The sequence below is a fragment of the Scatophagus argus genome, chromosome 2, assembly GCF_020382885.2.
Source record: "Scatophagus argus isolate fScaArg1 chromosome 2, fScaArg1.pri, whole genome shotgun sequence".
In the NCBI taxonomy this organism is placed as follows: Eukaryota; Metazoa; Chordata; class Actinopteri; family Scatophagidae; genus Scatophagus; species Scatophagus argus.
Genome location: NC_058494.1, coordinates 7,110,951 through 7,130,107, shown reverse-complemented (window position 1 = coordinate 7,130,107; position 19,157 = coordinate 7,110,951). Strand labels below are relative to the sequence as shown.

Sequence of the window (19,157 nt, the reverse complement as noted above, 5' to 3'; positions counted from 1 at the left end):
AAATGTGAACAATGATAAATTGTCACGTTTTCTACATTCGGAAACATTTTGGCTTACAGTACATATTACAGTATGAGCAGTTAAAGATGTGTCAGATATCTCTGATCGTTTAAGCTTCTCTCAGTTTAATTGAAGTGAACAATTTGACATGAGTAAATTAAGGTTCATGATGTTGCTAATATATTAAATCCTATTCAGCTGTTCAGGCCTCACCAGAAAACATAACAAAAGAACTTTTTTGTTGTCGAGTATGCACAGATACAAAGATTTTGCTGGATTGTGTGAACAATCTGGCAGTTACTTGGCAGTTTTTTTTTTTTGCGAATGACATGTGATCATTTTCTTTTATTGAATTTGTTTGTTGGGGACCAAAAACAGAAGAAATATATGTCACCTTAATATATCACATCAATACATAAGATCACAATCATCCACCCTTCATCAAATCAACAGACTTCAAGAAAACAAACCCATGTTTCCTTAGTCCAGGCAAGAGATGAGTTTCTGTGAAGTACCAGCTTTTAGCCACACAATCGGACGGATTTGAGTTGGAAACGCTGCGACCAGCCTGTGATTCACTCGAGCTTCCCTGGGGGAATACTGGAATCTGCTAGAAGGAATTTCAGCAGAAGTAGGATTCATGGTTTGGAAAACACTTACTTGTGTTCTCAGGCAGGACTCCTGTTTGAACAAAACACATGTAGAGACCTGTTCAAGAGCTGTTGGATTTATAAAATCAATAACCCAGATGGTTCAGAGGCTGTTCATGCTGACGGTGAAGTACAGGTAATAATGTTGCTGCTGTTGTGAGTTAGTTTCCCAGGCACAGATTTATCCAGGTTATCCAGACCAGTAGTGAAATGCAGTAATATGCGTGTGACATTAGTCTGTTTATTTTGTCTTTAACTTATTCATTTACCTGTACTATTGTGTTTGCTGCTAAAGTTTGAGTTGGGGGGGGGGGGGACAAAATGAGCAGTGTAGAGACATACCAAGAGGACTGTGTGTGTGAGAAAGAAAGCAAAAGCTCTGTTAGAGAGAGTTTGAGCCAAGCGAGGTGGTAGTTTTAGTGTGACTGAAGCTGGAAAACATCAGTGGTTGAGGTTAAGATGAACAACACACACACGCACACACACACACCTGTCTTCTCTCTTTGGCTTCTCAGGTCATGGTCTGCTGGCCCTGTTTCCTTCCCTTCATGCATCTCTATTTTAACACCTCTGAGTAGTCAGAAGGGCACTGGAGAGGGCAGAGAAATGGTGTAAGAAAGAGAGGCACCACTGAATTTGAGCTGTGGGAAAGCACAGCATCTACTCTGTTCAACCTTCTTGACCAGACTGAAAACAGAGCGAGCAAAGAAGCAATAGGCCGACAGGATCACAGCATGAAGCCTAAGCTAGAAAATCCACAGAGAGTAATGAAAGGACAGCAAAACGGAGATACTGGGAAATATGAGCAGAAATGGAAAGAAATTGTTAAGGAGAGCGGGGCAAAACAGTGGAGTGCACAAACGTAGAACAACACAGGCACGTGTTGGTGAAAATAGCAACATCACTTCAAATGTTTTTGAATGGGATTCCTGTTCAAGTTTGATCATCACTCCTTCCACTATCCTTATTATTTATATTCCATTGTGGAATTTGTATTTTCCTTAATTTTATTATTCCGACGTGTAATTCTGACCCAGAGCTTATTCAGTTGTTTTTTTTCTCAGAGGGAGAGCCTGTAGGAAAGCATGGTCCTGCACGTGGAAACGTGACTTTTGGCAGAGCCACACACCCACTAGCAGAAATGTGTTAGCTCACTCATGGCTTTTCTTCTGCTGCAGTGGAACATACGGTTATGTCATACCAAGAGTAGAGCGTGGCCTTCAGTACATGTGTATCACAGTGCTTTGTTTCTTGCCCTGCTTGACAAAAGACCGTGTGCTGATTTTTTTCCCCCCTCCTCCTTTTCTTGTCCTCTCCCTCTCCTGCTCCCTTCATGTAACAAAAGCCATATTGTAGCTGTGTTTATTTCTACTCCCAGTGGTGTCTGTCTGAGGCTCCAAGCCAGGCACAGCTAGGCTCCTGCCTTTCTGGAGCCCCTTTCTTAAAGTGTCCGAGACCACTTTTGTCTTTTAAGATTGAGAAAAGCCAGCTGACCTGACAAATGAACATTCATATGAGTCTGAGAAACTTTAGCCATCCAGACAAGGTTTGATGGCAGATTTGAGGCATTACTTACAGGGGGAAACTTGTGCTGTCCTATGGTATAGAAACCATTTTATTGCATCTGTGTAAGCTACATCACAGACCAGCACTTTGCAGGAGATTTCAGTTCAAGTTTTAATTGAGCTTTGAGGTTCATACTAAAAGCTCAGGAACAGTAGAGAACAGAGCAATCAAATAGACTACAAGAATACTTAACTGCGAAGGATAAATGTATGTTCATCTCATGTACAAAACAACTTGGTCCCATGATGACATAATTAAGTGTTTTTTTTTTGTTTTTTGTTTTTTTACAAAGCAGAGGGTGCTCCACTTGTGGAAACTCTCGACTATCGAGCCATTTGCCAAGAACAGCCACCCCAGGGCTGCTGGTAACCACAGGCAGCTTTCCTCATCCTCCTTAGTGATGAAGTAATTTTTAAATATGGTCAGGGAAAATATCTATGCCAAATATGAGCATCTCTTCAACATTTGGGTGGTAGAAGAGGGATGTGTGCTGTAACTTTGGTTTGCAGTCATGTGTTGTGGGCTGGCAGAGAAGGTTTTGATTGCTCTGGTCAACAGGAGAGAAAATAGTAATGGCGTATTTGATATTATCTGCTTTCGTTCAGGAGCTTTAACAGCTCATACACTATATAGACAAAAGTTTTGGGTCAACTGACTGTTACACTAACAGGAATTTGAATGACATCACATTCCAAATGCACAGACAGCTTTGCAGCTGCAACAGCTTCCACTCTTCTGGGAAGACTTTCCACAAGATTTTTGAGTGCTTCTGTGGGAATTTTTGCCCGTTCAGACAGCAGAGCATTTGTGAAGTCTGACACTGATGTTGGACCAATAGACCTTTCTCACAGTCTCTGTTCCAGTTCATCCCAAAGGTGTTGGATGGAGTTGAGGTCAAGTTCTTCCACACCAAACTCATCCAACCATGTCTTTATGGACTTTGCTTTGTGCACTGGGACACAGTCATGCTGGAACAGAAAAGGGTCTTCCCTGAACTGTTGCCACAAAGTTGGAAGCATAGCATACCATCCCAGTACTTTTGTCAATATAGTGAATATGCATTACATATTTGAATGCATCCCAAACTAATAATGTTAATGTTTTAATTTAGTCATATAATCAAAGCATAGGAGTACTGTCTTTAATCTGAATTTTGTTGTTAATCAGTACCAATAATTCACACATGGTTTGGTCAGATATGAAGGTTTTCAAGAATATGTTCAACTTAATAAACATATAAATGTAAAGCAAATGCAAAAGCGGTGTAATTTCAGTGTTTTGGATTATCATCATAGTCTGTGTTGCTTCTTTACCTGACATTTCTGTAATAATCAATTTAACCAAATCACATGTTAAAGTGGTGAAAATACAGTTTCATTTTATGCTAAATACCCATGTTGCCTCTGTCATAGACTGACTGCTGGTATCGTACATAATAGTTAAAGGTTATTTAGCACAATTTACGACCAGGGATGCACCATTTAGATTTTTTAAGCTCATAAAATTTTAGAAAACTGGCGCCCATGTTGACCAGTATCCCTCGAGACATGTGAGAAGTTCAGACATGTAAAAGAGTTTACGATTTTCTGACATGCATGTTTTCAGGTGATTAAGTGGTACACTTGCCTTGCATACATACATGCTCCTACATGCTTCCTTCAGCTTCATAAAGTTGGCTGTGAGAGGTGGAAAGCCCTTATTGCCTGTTAGTCATTTTGTCATGGGTAATGACTTGGAGATAGAGTTTTGGATAGATGAAAGTCTGTGTCACAAGGGTGTATTTTCAACTTGTTTTTCTTGTTCCTGTGTGATATATGCCTTTTCTTTTTGTAAGATTGTCAAAGCTTTCAGAATTTGTTGCAGGTCATATTAATATAAATTTGACACATTTTTGTATTTTCACCGTTTTTCATTCTGAGCCAAGTTTGTCTTCGTTTCATTTATCTTTTTGGCATAAATATTTGAATGTTGGACTATCCAGCACATCATCAGTTTCAAATGATGCATGTATTGGTGGTATTTTTTCTAACACAATCATTACAGCTCAGCCATGTTAAAACATCTGTGGTATTTGAATTTGGCCACAGTGGAAGCTCATGGAAACATCTTGTTCAGTCATTTAAATAACAGAAACTGCATCTGATAACAAGCAGCAAATAACCATCAAAGAATCATCAAAGTGAAAATCTGCTTACTGTTATGTGTAGACTGAAGGGAAAGGGTCAAACAGCAGACCTAAAAGAGTCAAACCCACCACTGTGATACATAATCTCACAGTGTTCCTTTGGTATTTGGCTTCTTTCTCCATTTAAATGTGTTATCTGTCAACAACACTGACAGCAAGGACAGTAAGATTTTTAGCTGTATAATAACCACAATATTTTTGCTGATCCATGTTATTTAATTTCCATGGCCCTTGAAGAAACTGTAAACCTGTCCCAGTACAGTTCAGTTTGTGTCTCTTTTACACGACACTGTTAAAGAGTACTTTTTTTTTTAAAGTCAAACAACATCTGCAGTTAAATCAGTGAACAAAGACGCTAATATACGAGGCTGGCGGGGTCATGTCAGAGAGTCGTGTTCTTATGACTCTCAGTGACTGTGTGACTGTGATGTATGGTCAGGACAGCATGAGGCTGTGACCTTTCGTGACCCCTTGTTTTCCTCAGAGCACTTCATTTTTGTGTCATGACGGGTGCTTGTTACCTCAGTCCTTCGCCTTAGGGCAGGATGTTGGTTTTTTTTTGTTTGATTTATATGTCTGATTATGTGACATAATGGCATCAATCTGGACAGACTCACACTCAAGTTCGTGTGCGAGGTGAGGTGAGATTAGTTGTTCCGCTCAGCCTCCTGCTCAGTTAAAACCGGTTTCCCCAAAATCCCCCGTTTCCTCTTAGAGTTGAATGGAATGTCTCTGTTCAAACGGTGGTGTTTCGGCACTGAGTTTGTTTCAGTCTTTCCACTGAGGACGGCCACACAGCCGGCGATGCCTAAACACAGGGACAAACACGCATACAAGTGTGATTGAGGGGTTAGTCAGATAAAGAGGATGTGTGTGTGTGTGTGTGTTTGTAGTCATTGTAAAGAATAAAAAGTGGTCTCTGGGGAACGCCGGCCAGCTGTTTGTCTGTCTGGAAGATTTGGCAAAGAAACTTAGATATGCTTGTTTTTTTTTTAAAATTTTGTTTAATTTTTGTTTATCACCTCATTAAATGATCATCAACCCCTTCTCTCCTTCTCCCTCTCCCTTTCTCTCTCTCTCTCTCTCTCCCTCCCTCTCCCCCCTCTTTCTCTCCCTTTCTCTCTCTCTCTCTCCCTCTCTCTCCCTCCCTCTACCTCCCTCTCCCCCCCTCTCTCTCCCTTTCTCTCTCTCCCTCTCCCTCCCTCCCTCTCTCTCCGTCCATACAGAATAGTTCGTGATTATCTGAGTGGAGCTCCATTTTCCTCCTACCAGGAGTCCATGTACTTCTCTCGCTTCCTACAGTGGAAATGGTTGGAGAGGTGGGTAGTCAATGTGCAACATACACTTGGTGAAGCAGACTTGCAAATCATTCCTTTGTCTTACAAAAAAAGTGACACCTGTCACCATCTCACATGCGTTCTCTGTTTAGGGTTGCATTCCACTTCATTGCTTCCTATGGGCAGCAACTGTACTGTGTTGGTTGATTTTGGTGGATGCTTTATTATCTTTAGAGGGAAAAAGAAACACAAATAATAAAATAAATTTTAATAAACAGAAAAAATTGATGATATCCTTATGTTAAATGTGCACAAACAGTATACGGTAGTATATACAGACTAGTGGGAGGAAATTTGCACCAAAACGTAAAGGTGGTGCTGCCAATAAGTTTATCTGTGTGAGTGGTAAATAATTGATGATGCTTTGCGTAATGGCTTGGTAACCGAAGCAGGGAGGAAACAGCAGTCATCAGGGTGGATTAATAATATATTAGAGCATTACTTTGTCTGCAACATTGCATGGTATGAGAGAATGGCATAACCTATCAGTTATTTTATGTCTCTTTCTTTTTCATTTTTCTCTTTCTCCTGCAGGCAACCAGTAACCAAAAATACCTTCAGACATTATAGAGTATTAGGAAAAGGTGGATTTGGCGAGGTGAGTGTCACTGCAATCCAGAAGCAAATTAGACAAAACTGATGGTGTACTGTGATGTTGTGGTTATTAAAGTTGTTTTTTTTTTATAATGGACACTGAGTCAGCATTATGTTCCCTTACACAACAAGTTTGGAAATGAGATGTTAATGATTTAGGCTGGTACAAGTAACCTTTAACAGCTAGTTAATGTGCTGCGCTGTTTATGTCCTCACTCCAGTGATGTTGGGTGGAGAAATCTGTGGCGTGACACATTTACTTCCATTCGTTGTACTTTTTAAGTGTGTGTGTTTTGTGTGTTTTTGTGTTTTTTTTTTGTTGCTTTTTTTTCTCAAGTGTACATGTGTGTACGTGTGCATCTGTGATCATGTTTCCTCACTCCTTGTTTTCCAGGTTTGTGCCTGCCAAGTACGTGCCACCGGTAAGATGTACGCCTGTAAAAAGCTGGAAAAGAAACGAGTGAAGAAAAGAAAAGGTGAAGCAATGGCACTAAACGAAAAACGCATTTTAGAAAAAGTTAACAGTAGTTTTGTAGTAAGTACTACCTTTTTTCTTATTCAATCTTTAAACAGAAATGTACCTGTTTTGTCTGTCCATTTGTTTGAGTGTGTGTGTGTGCGTGTGTGTTTTCTGAATGTGAGAGAGTGCTGTTTGTTGTGGCTCCAGGATCCTGCAAGAGAAATCAAATAACGTGTTTGCAAAGGCTGTCAATCAGCTGTTAGAGACAGTTGCTGGGACTCAAGTTTTGTTTGTTTAGTGACGTCCACGCCAGGTGGACAAGCTTGTGAGTCACAGAGGAAAAAAACGTGATGGGATAAAACCACAAATGGGCCGGGAGGTGGGGACGGGCCAGGGAGATGTTGAGGGCGTGTTGGGGGTGGAGTGGGGGAGTGGTTAAGTCAGGTGATATAATTGACCAGTTGCAGGTGACAGCAATTCACATATTTCAGTTCAGGCCAACTTGCATGCACATTGGCCTCTGAAGCCGAATCCAAATTGATTTTCATAATAAACCTTCTACTTTGCCAGGCAAACATGCTGAATTTGATTTCATTTGGAGCATACTGTCAGCCTTTCATCGTCTGTGAATGTATTCTAAAATGTGGTTGAAAGCTGTTTTACTGATCTGTTTTGTGTTGTTTTAATGAAGTTTTTTTTCTGTTCACGAAGTTCTTGCATCAAATTTACAGGTAGCAACAATATCTAAATATAAATATTTAATGAACACATTATAATATTTGTGTACTTTTTTTCTTGACAGTTCTGTGTCGTAGATTGTGAGGGAAAAATAACACACACCAACACATGTACCGCTGTGCCTACTTTGGTCCCACAGGCATGACCCATGTATCCATGGCCCCATTTTTCTTATTCATCGCCTTTTAGGCAGACTTTTGCCACATGTGTATCATGCATGTTAATAATAATAATAATAATGATATGGTGATGATGATGACAGTATGATTCACTAGCCTGAAACAGTGATGGATGGATTACTTTGAACTGTCAAACTGAGTCACAGTAGATCTAGATTCCCTTAGAGCTCGACTGGAGTGCATTTGAAGCCAGAACAGTTGCTGTGATAAGATGAACAAAGCCCATCTGTAAGGAACTGAAAAATACACGTCAGAGCAGTAAGGTGAGCATGAAGTTTAGGGAAGTGACAGATTTCAGAGGCAATTCTGAGGAAGTGTTGGTCTGCAGAACAATATGAAGTTGATTGCCAAAGAACTTCATCAATGCACCACAGTTGTTGTTAGGAATTGATAATAAAAGTGCTATTTCTGGTAGAACAACTAAACTAAACAACCAGTTCAGAGACCTTTAATACTTAAAATACTATTTTACATTGGTAAAACTACTTTAGCTAAAACACCATAAAATGGAGAAAACATCATTGGGCCTTCAGTTCCTTCCATTGACACTGTCTCATTCCTTTGAGCTCATCCTATCTTGCAAACTAATTGCATAGAATTTTGTGGCACGATTAGAGTTTCATAAAAGGGCCACAGCATGTATAAAGAACCACCCCCCCCCCCCAACACACACACACACACACACAAATGTCATTACCCTGCCACCGTACTACCATGCCTCAAGCTCTTAATGGTGACGTTTCTCTTGGCTGATTTTCCTGTGGAGGGTTTTCATAAACTGAGCCATAGTCATGAGTAAGCGGTGGTTTTTGGCTGCTGCTGTAATGCCGAGTTTGAACAGCCTTTAGGGAGTCACCGAGCTTTTCATTTCTTCCATGCTGTCCCACAGCTCTGAAGAGCAAAAATTTACCGTTGACAGTCCATTAACATGTAAGATGATACATTACAGGAACAGTTCAAATGTCCATTGCTCATAAGTGAAAAATAAGAGAGATGTGACAAGAATAACATTGAATGTGTAACTTGTTAATTTAACACCTGCAATAAAAATCTAAAATAAAATACAGGTAAGTTGCAAGAGCAGAAAAATATCAGTTCAGTTTTTAAAATATGAACCATCTGTGTACATGTGATACAGTGTACATGTTCCTGTGTGTGTGTGTCTCACTTTTCTGTTCTTTTCTGCTATCAACACTTTTTGTATATAAAAATGCTTGAATTTCAATCCCGCTTGCCTACGCATGTTGATATTAAGAGTCAAACGCAGCTGGAAAACTAGTGATTTGTGCTTCTCTTTCTATGTCGTCCGACTGTACACAGAAAAACATCTCAGGTGCTCCGACAGGAAAAGAAAACTTAGCTTTGGCTCAGTGTTGTGTCTCTCTTTAAAAAAAATTATTGTTCCAAAGACAAGAAAATTACAGCAAGTGTTCGTTTAACATTCTTGGAACGTGGCTCGGAGCGGCTGGAGGGATAAGCATTTTAATTTCTGCTCTGTGGGTCTGTGAGCAGTGTGTACTTTGTGTATGTGTACATACTGTAGAACACGGTGTTCTACTGTTTAACCATACAGAACTGTGATATTGATCTTACAGTAAGCTGGACTGTAAGAGAGCGGAGCCTCAAAGCCGCTCCATGTTCTCCATTTGAAGCTAATGACTGCATTTGAGTTGTACGACGCACTGGATTAGTCGGTTTCTGATGCAGTGTGAGCTATGTTGCGCGTTCTTGTTTTGTGTGAGTCATGGCAGAAGCATGTGTATGGGCATGCAAGTGTGTGTGCTGGCACACACACACACACACACACACACACACACACACACACACACACAGAGGAGTGTGTGTGGAGTGGGCTTGTTGCAGAACCTCAGACTTGCAGCTCTTGTCACCTGGGATTGGCACATGATTCTCTGTGTGTGTGTGTGTGTGTGTTCATTCTCTATGCTGCAGGCAGAACTGATGACTCTTCATGTGCCTCTCTACCTACGAGAGCAGCTCTGTTGCCTAGCAACACTGACCAAACAGCAGTAGCAAGGAGAAGAGTCAAGTGCTCTCTCAAACCCCTCATTTCTCTCTCTCGCTATTCTTCTCTACCTTTTTTTTGATCATACCATTAGTCAATCCGTACTGCTAGTTCACTGTATGTTTTAACCATAGCCCATCCACACATTGTGTGTGCTGGTGTGTATATGTGTTTGTGAGACTCTGGGCAGGATGACCCTGTTCTGAAGTCTGAGCTAGAGCTACCTTGCTCCGCAGATTTGGCTGGCTGTCATTTGAAACGTTTTAATACTGGTGCTAATACGATGAAACTGTTAAAGAATTGAAATACAAGTAAGACTCATTATTTAATAATATCATAATATAAAATTCTGAAAATATAAGATTTTTAAAGGTTAATTATAGGATCATAGGATTACATAAATAGTGGTTTAAATCAGATTTCACTAAAGCGGATGTGGTGATATTATGAGTCACCCCCTTTGAGTGTTAAGTAATCTACAGAAAGCCAATTGCCTTTGGTCTTCCTTATTTCTGTGACTGTATTGCATTAGCATAGATGTCAGACTTGAGTCGGAATTTGATTTCACAGTTTGAGTGAGCTTCTTTCATTATCAGGAGGCTTTTTGGATATATTTACTTTAACATGTTTTTACTGACAATAAACCCAGTGTGAGAGGCATTGTACAGTAGATTTTTCCATTGTTTTTGGACAAATCTACTATTTTGGAAGCATGCATGACACTGTTTGCTGTAGCGTGTAGTACATATTAGTGTATTTCTTTAGGTACAGTACATGCACTTGTGTGATGTTCACTTGGCCCATAAGATTCTTTTCCCATCCCCTCTTGTGGTCCGTCTCTTGCTACATAGTTCAGAGCAGATGGGATTCCTCTTGATGGCAGCAACATCCTGCTTGTCCACAACAGCACATGCACACACTATACCCTGCGTGTCACTGACCCACAGGGGGCAGAAAAAGGGGGAAGGCTGGTGGGAATGAGAGGGGGGAAGCACATGAAGCAAGAGAGAACGGAGTGAACAAGCTTCTGTTTTTCCATGTCTGTGATATATCTCTCTTTGTTTCTCTTTGTATACATTTCTGACATTCCGTCTGGGATAATGGATGATTATTTGGGGCATTAAAGAAACTAAATAAAACAGTCATGTTCCTCTAGCCACCCTGTCTCTTACCACAGCTCTTCCCCCTTCTCTTCATGTCCTCTGCTACATGACTCTTTGACCGGTCCTCCTCCCTTGTTACCACCACAAATTTGCCTCTCTCTCCAGGTTAGTCTAGCATATGCCTATGAGACCAAGGATGCGCTGTGCCTGGTATTGACCATAATGAATGGCGGTGACTTAAAGTTCCACATCTACAACATGGGCAACTCGGGCTTCGACGAGCAGAGGGCCATCTTCTATGCCGCTGAGATCTGCTGTGGCCTTGAGGACCTGCACCGTGAGAGGATAGTCTACAGGTTAGGTCACATGGGCGTCAGACACTCTCCCTCACAAGTCACCAAACTTTATGGAAGTTTAGCACGACATTATGCAATGTCCCTTCAACCTGAGGTCAGATGACATATCCCACCAATGCAAGAGGCCTAAAGCAAGCCATAAAGTAACTATGTGTGTGACTGTTTGTCCCTGCTTGGATTATATTCCACAGTAGCATTTGCAGTTATGTAAGACAAGTGCAAATAGAAAGTCCGCGATGATGAGGTGTTACTGTATTAATGGTGTATTGATTTTGCCGAGGTGTGATGTACCTCAGTGGAGTAATGCTAACATAAACACTGATGTTCTTAGAAGTAATCATATAACACATGGTGTTCCTTGATCTCTGCATGTGTTCATGTAAGCGTCACATTTGATTTGCGGTTGAGTTTGGCACTGTTGAAAGGCTCCCGGTTTTCAAATTCTATAGCTATTATAATAAATAATTTTGGTATTGTACTTCGCAAAAAGTTAGATAAGACAATTATATAGCTTAAAATAATGTTAAAGTAAAACCCTGTTACAGTACAACACATGATAATACACAACAACACCTAAAGAACAGGAAATAATACAATGAAAAGTATACAGATATTTATCCAGATTTTTATTGTTATGTCCTTGTCCTCAAATGTTCAATTCTCTTACCGCACAATATCAACACAGTGACTCCTCAATGTTGTTTTTTTTTCTCACAGGGATTTGAAACCTGAAAACATCCTTTTGGATGATCGTGGTATGTTCCAGTTTTTTACCTTTGTTCAACACAAGCCAGAGCGGGCACACACAGTAATATATGGCACTTCATGGCTGGAGAATATTATTTGTTCTCCACCGTTTGTTTGATGCAACTCACACCTCATAAGCTACAAGACAAATAAGCAGTTTGTAACCAGTCCACTTCATAAAATGCCAGCACATGCTCTTCACATCACGCTCTCTCTTCTCAGCCATACTTTCATTTCATGTCTTCACTGTAACGAGGTCTTGTGTTCAAATAGAGGAATCTCCTTCATGTCACACTTAAGCGCTTACTGTTCTTGGTCACTTTCTTTCTTTTCACACACTATTACTTTTGCTCCTGCATTGTGAATGGTATCTAGGAAATGACATATGCTAGTAACTACATTTCATTAATAAATTCATGTGCCCACATGATCCCAGTTAGGTAATGAATCTGTGTTTTTTGATTAGGACACATCAGAATTTCAGACCTGGGTCTTGCTGTTCAGATCCCTGAAGGAGAGACGATACGAGGGAGAGTGGGCACCGTTGGATACATGGGTAAGTATTTGGGTAACCCTCTTCTACCTTTTTTTTTGTAGTTCAGCATTTCATTCTTTTCTGAAATCACTGCAACCATTCTTTTACCTCCTCTGTGCAAATCTCAGCTTTCTACTACTCGTTATGAGCTTCATTGACTGTCTCATTTCCAATTGATTCAGTTTGTGAACCCCTCCGAACTTGGCTTCTCTTTTGTTGCTCCTTATCTCCGTTCCTCAGCTCCTGAGGTGATCCAGAACGAGAGCTACACTATCAGCCCGGACTGGTGGGGGCTGGGCTGCCTGATCTTTGAGATGATACAGGGCCAGTCTCCATTCCGCAAACGCAAGGAGCGCGTCAAGAGAGAGGAGGTGGACAGACGAGTGCGTGAGGACCAGGAGGAGTATTCTGATAAGTTCTCAGAGGAGGCGAAGGACATCTGCAGACAGGTGAGATGAAAGTGACAGTTGAAAGGGAAAGAAATAAAAAGGGGCGCAGGGAGGAGAAAACATTAAGAAGATTCTTTGAGATTGGTGGCAAATCAGTGCATGGGTGTATGAGGCTAAAAGGATAGTGGAATGGGAGCTGTATGCTGAAAAGTTATTGTTTTTTCTACCGCTTCTGCTTTTTCATGATTATATGATAATATGATACCCCATATCGTGTTCATTATGGCTAAGATCTATCTATCCATTTTTTCAATATGTAAACACTTGGCCTGTTCAGGGTTGTGGGCAGTTAATCCCAACATGCATTTATTTGAACAATCTGAATAATCATTTCTTTCATGTTGGGAAAATATCAGGCTCCCAGCTAGTTCCTAAAGTTTGGTGCAGGCCAGGTACCATACAGTTTATCAGAGGAGTTTTTTTAATTACTGTTTATTATTACTTACTTTTTGACAATATAGTAATTTCAGCCAATGTTACATAGTGATTAGTGCAGGTTTAAGGAGATCAGTCAGCTAACTTGGCTTGAATAGATATTCCCATCTGTCTTTCACTTCCTGCCACAGTCTTACTATTTTGTACTCCAAAAGGAAGCCACTCAGCTGCTTTGACTCTGAGCAGGAGGGGATGCGACGTTTATTTGTGTGACACGGTGGAACATTCTGACCCGAGGTTCAGTAGATTCAAAGACTCCCCAGGGAGAGGAGGAGTGGGGGTGGGACGCAGAGAGAAAGAGGGGTTTCAGCAAGAAAAGGGAAAAGGATAATAAGGAAGGGAAGAGAATGCGGGAGGGGCGGAAACAGTCTCTGCCATGCCAGCGAGATGGCTCTTAACCAAGTGATCTGAGTCGTCAAAAGCAGAAAGAGAGTCTGCTTTGAACCATCATGTAAATTGGCTGAAAGTAGTGAAAAAACAAGAGAAACTGAGGGAAGCTACAGTGAATGCGTGACATGTGATGAAAACATTGAGAAGCCATTGGTTTGTTTATTGGAAAAGCTGGTGACTTTAACAGAAGCGTAGGCCAGTGAGAGTGTCTGCTGGTAGCCGTGCTGATCCACTTCATGAGCCTGCTGCACTGTAGGTGGTGTGGTGGTAATATTATCCAGAATTTCTCATAGAGACAACAATGGCTCTCCCTAATTCTGTCCATTATGGTGTTGCATTAACCCCTGAGTGTATGTATTTGTATTGTTTTTTATTAGATTACGTGGAGTCAGATTCATAAAGTCAAGAGGATTAAATGCAAACCAGGTCCATGTGTGTGTGTGCTGTGTATACAATGAACTAGAGAGATTAGTCATAAAACTGTCAGGAGTTATCCAACATCACAGCAGCCCCCTCCCTTTGTTTGTGTGTTTGATTCATGATGGAGAACCAGGCTTAAACAGAAGTTTGTTTTATGAGAAACTTGAAATATATTAAGCTATAATTTTGATACCAGAGCCATTTGGGCTAACACAAACAGTATTTAAATGTTTTCCACCTCTTTCTCTTCCTCCTGCTGCATGTCAGCTCCTGGCCAAGAACCCCAAGGATCGATTGGGTTGCCAGGGTCAGGGAGCCATAGAGGTCAAGCAGCACCCTATCTTCAAAAACATCAACTTCAAACGGCTGGAGGCCAACATGCTGGACCCTCCCTTCAGCCCCGATGTAAGAATGGCATACTCACAAGTGCGCAAGGGACATACAGGCTCGATTCACAGCAAGCAGCAAATCAGCATACAGGAAATACCATTGTCACACATAAACAAACACATCCAGGATGAGTTAGCTGTCATGTTGGCTAGTGATGGTGGTGGGAAGCAGGTGTGGAGTTTCAGTGCCTTCGTTTGAAATCCCAAACCGCTGACGAAATGGAAAATATGCTTTCTGTGACCATTCAAGCAGAGTTGTCCTGTTTTCTGGTCATGGTCACTAATACCTCCAGTGTAGCATTTTAATGGTAAATAGTAAATGGCTGTGGTCATTCTGGGAAACTCAAGTGTGAATATGTGTAACTATGGAGTGTAGCACAGACCACTGACTTGCCTGGATGAATGTACTGTAAGCTTTTATTATGTTCTGCACTCATAGATTTTCCCCTACAATAACAAAGCTGTTCATGGAAAGAATTATTACATTTTCAATGTCATAAATAGCCTGAGTTAGAGAGAGTGAATGACCCGAAAGGTTAAATCAATAGTTGAAAGTAGATAGTGTTATCTGTGTTTCTATTTTGAGTTATTCGGGTCACTAGGGTCTCGCTGAGGAAAACAAGGCAGCAAAGAGTCTTCAGGCATGTCAAGACTTCCATGAGATTGAAATAACAGCTTGATTTTAAGCTTTTCAGGTTTAGCATTCCCCCTTTGGTCCAAAATAAACACACTCGTCACAGTTTCTTTTTTTTCTTTGTCATTCTTCCTCTCTCTGTCTCATTTTCTCTCTCAGCCTCGGGCCGTGTACTGTAAAGATGTCCTGGATATTGAGCAGTTCTCCACTGTCAAAGGCGTGAACCTTGACCCCACAGACGATGACTTCTACCACAAGTTTGTCACAGGCAGTGTCTCCATCCCATGGCAGAACGAGGTACTGCAGGCTCAGGCTATTGGATGATGTCATTGTTCAGGACCTCAACAGACAGATATGTAGCACTGGTGACACAGGAATACCAGTAAAGTTTACCTTCATTTAAGAGTAATGTAGAGGGATAAATTGATGTAAATCCTTTTAATTGTCAATATACCATTGTCTTAATCAGAGAGGTTGGTTTTATAAAGAAATCAACGCTGACCCATAGGCATTTTGTAGCTCCAGACACCTAAAGAAGTGAAAATCATCAGGACAAATAACAAGATCTCCCTCTTTTGCAGATGATTGAGATGGAGTGCTTCAAGGAAATCAACGTCTACGAGACTGACGGAACGCTGTGCTCCGACCTGGACATGAATCGGCCTAATCCTCCACCAAAGAGAGGCTTCTTTTACCGTCTGTTCAGAAGAGAGGCAAGTTCTAGTGCTCCGCCAACTGTCCGAGGGGGTGGGGGCTAAGGTACTTCCTCTCTTCCTTCTTTCCTTCCTTCCTTCCTTCCTTTTTCCCCCCCAGGCCTTGTCCAAACTCAACATGCGAAGACTTCACCACTATGAAATTTGTTGTTTCCAGTTATGTCATTCCTCATTGAGGTTGGATAGAATAAGGCCTCTCTTATTCCTCTTCTCTGGGGTTCAGTCCCTTGTTAATGCCTTTGCGTATTCATTTCTGCATATTCTTTTCGCTTTGCATATTCTTTTCTTTTTTCTGCTGTGCTCCTTTGTCTCAGAACATGAGGGCTCTTTCGAGAAGCTGGTTTGTGGGAGGGTATAGGGATGTACCAAAAAATGTTTGCGTAAAAGAAATGGTTCCCACATATTTTACTGGTTGCATGAGCTACTCAACTAACAGTTCATTTACACTATCTGTTCTTAATTCCAGAGACTTTTCATTTTGTTCTGTTCTTGTCTGAACTTTCCCTGAATTCAAGGGTGTAACTATCACTGGGGACAGGGCGGATATTTCCCCCTCTTATTCAAAATCCTCCTTTTTGTCCACAGCATATTTTTCTAGTTTCTGTTTGATTTTCCTATTAAAATCGCAGCAACAGCCTACCGGCATAATTTAGATAAGAGGGAGAAGTTGTCATTTTCCACCCTGAGCTTTGCCTCTGGGGCTACATTCATCGTATTTATGGAGGTTGTTGGGGCTGTATTCAGAATACAAGCACTGCTTACCACTACTTTTGCATGTTTTTCAGGTTAAACATATATATATACATATATATATATATATATACATATCTGAACAATTATTAAAGATGAGACAAGTCTCTCTCACGGAAACCAGACTTAAATTTAAATAGAGGTAGCACATAAAAACACAGATTTCCATAACATTTGTAGTTGTTTTTTTATTCTACTATTACTGTTGAAACAACGGTAACCAGTTTCATTACAATCTGTTATTTGCTACCAAACCTGCACCCTTATGTCCTTTGCATGGCTTACGTTATCTTTCAAATTGAGTGCTGGGCACCACTGCAGAAATACATATTGTGATGCGGTTGTATCAGGGTTGGGGTTTCAGAGCAGATCAGATCAGATCAGAATTCCTTTATTTATCCCTGAAGGGAAATTCTTATTCTTACAGACATTGCACTTGCAGTATTCCCGACCAAGAAAAGTGAAAAGTGAAAAGTATAAAAATAGGATAAACAAAACAAGATAAGTGTAAATCGAAAATCTAAAAGTACAGGTATTTACATAAATCTAAAATCTCAAAGTATAGGTATTTACAATGTGTTCAATTTTTTTTTAAATTTTAAAAATAGAGGTATGTACATGTGTAAAAAAACAATATATACATTGTATATATAAAGTGTTTCAGCAGAATGTGACTAGTGCGGTGATCAAAGTTGCTAACATTGGGGATTTATCCTCACTTTTGCTCCTTCACAGGTTTGTTTTAAGGGCGGTTACAGTGACGACGAGACGGAAGAGCCCTCTCGACTTTAAACCACTCCCTCCACCCGCCTCTTCCTCCCCCCTCGCCGCTGAACTTCACCACAAACTCCGACAGAGCGCAAATCTTAATAACTCAGTGAATGTTGATCTGTATTTATGAGCTGTATTAAAAGTGTATTATAATTAAAGAAAAAAGTATGAGTTTAAAGATTTTGTACATTTGTACTTGAATTTATGTGTAGATGTATATTTTCACTAAAGGTTGTATTGTACAAAAAGCCATAAAAGTACCACTTGAATGCATACATTACATTTTTATTTCCTGTTTATTTTCTTTTGGAATGAGTATGGACAATGTGTATTGGGGTTTTTTTTTTTAAGAAGCACAGTATCAGTAGTCTTTTTATTTTTCTCAATGTAGCATAAGGCCTTTTTGTTTTCATATGTGCTGTATGTTTGTCAATAATTTGACCAATGTGACATGGTGTTAGCACATCAGATCCACGGAGCCCTAAACTGACCCTTAGCCTCTGCACCCCTCAAGGCTCAGGTAGATCTGAATGAAGCGCATGGATCAAGATGATACAGGATACAAATTTAGTCTAACGTCGCTGTGTGGACGCCATGCTGGTTAAGCCTTCCTATGTTTTTCTCTGACCTGTACCTGCGCCCTTGCGACCTTCAACCCCCCCCCACCACCACCACCAATTTGATTTTTAGCTGGTTTGGAGGTTGGAATCCATTTCCTTCCCTCAGCCCAGTTGGGCAGGTTGCCTTGGGCTGGATGTCATGTGCAGTAAGCTGTCTTCGAGGTGCCTGTACCAGCTCAATTCTAGTAGAGATGGCATGGATTTATTTCTGAAATTCTTTTAGTCAACCTGCGCAACAATAAAAAATAAAATAAAAATACAATGGGAATATTACAGAGGCTTTTTTCCTGTAATACGAGGCCTGATAATTATCATTCCTGGAGCTCTCCAAAAATCTCTCATGAGCTTCAAAAGGCTCAGAACATTAACTTCAGATGCCAGACAGTGTTTCCTTTGTGAGCACAGCTGTTATTATTCACTCAGGCAACACAATTTATGGTGATTTATCTTTATTTCTTATCTTTATTTCTGTTTCTTTTGTTATAGTACTTGGCTTTGTCTTGTTTTTTTTTTCCTGTCCAGTTATTACTAAGATGTCTCATGTGTAGAGCGGAAATCCTTTCCCTTGGACTATCTGCCAACTGTATTTTTAGTATACCAGAAGGCCTATTACAGGTTGACTGGAGAATGAGTTGAAAGATAGAGCCTGTTGATGTGGATGATTACGATGGCGGTGATTATGAGACTGTATCAGAGATCTGACCTGCAGCTGACAAGGGCTTCATCTAGATAACAAATTGGTGTTGCATCAAACTAACTTCCATTGATTCAGCTGTCAGCAGCGATTAGCCTCTGCACTGAGTCATTCAGCCTGCTTTGGCCTCTGTGCCTGTTGGCCACATACCCTGCTAACGGACCTCCATTAGCTCCAGTGGCTTTGGCTGTATTTGTACCAGATGACAGTAACTTTTTTTTATTATCATAGCACCCACCTCTAACTTTTTCATTGGAATCCTGGTTGTTCCCCCACAGGAATGACTTGTGACAGTTGCTTGTATGTACATAGAAAGGGAGGAACATGGAAATTTGTGTTTAAACTCCTGTCTGCAGAGTTACCATCATCTGTGTACAGCACTAACACTTGACAACCAGTTGTTGCACTTTCATTTTCAT

General features: G+C 40.6%; 1 protein-coding gene across 2 annotated transcripts in view; it reads left to right on the top strand.

Moving 5' to 3' along the window:
- grk4 (G protein-coupled receptor kinase 4) overlaps positions 1-17,602 on the top strand; it is a 37,913-nt gene extending 20,311 nt beyond the window's left edge. Inside the window, exons 6-16 of one of the 2 annotated variants that reach the window (XM_046404178.1) lie at positions 5,628-5,720; positions 6,273-6,336; positions 6,727-6,867; positions 11,001-11,191; positions 11,909-11,946; positions 12,405-12,494; positions 12,714-12,922; positions 14,435-14,572; positions 15,350-15,487; positions 15,772-15,903; positions 17,389-17,602. In XM_046404178.1, the coding sequence (XP_046260134.1) occupies positions 5,628-5,720; positions 6,273-6,336; positions 6,727-6,867; positions 11,001-11,191; positions 11,909-11,946; positions 12,405-12,494; positions 12,714-12,922; positions 14,435-14,572; positions 15,350-15,487; positions 15,772-15,903; positions 17,389-17,445 (1,291 nt within the window). In that variant the 3' untranslated portion in view covers positions 17,446-17,602. Of the gene's footprint in view, positions 1-5,627; positions 5,721-6,272; positions 6,337-6,726; positions 6,868-11,000; positions 11,192-11,908; positions 11,947-12,404; positions 12,495-12,713; positions 12,923-14,434; positions 14,573-15,349; positions 15,488-15,771; positions 15,950-17,388 lie in introns of both variants that reach the window. The other variant, XM_046404186.1, reaches the window with a different exon arrangement.
- The last annotated feature ends 1,555 nt before the right edge of the window (positions 17,603-19,157 follow it).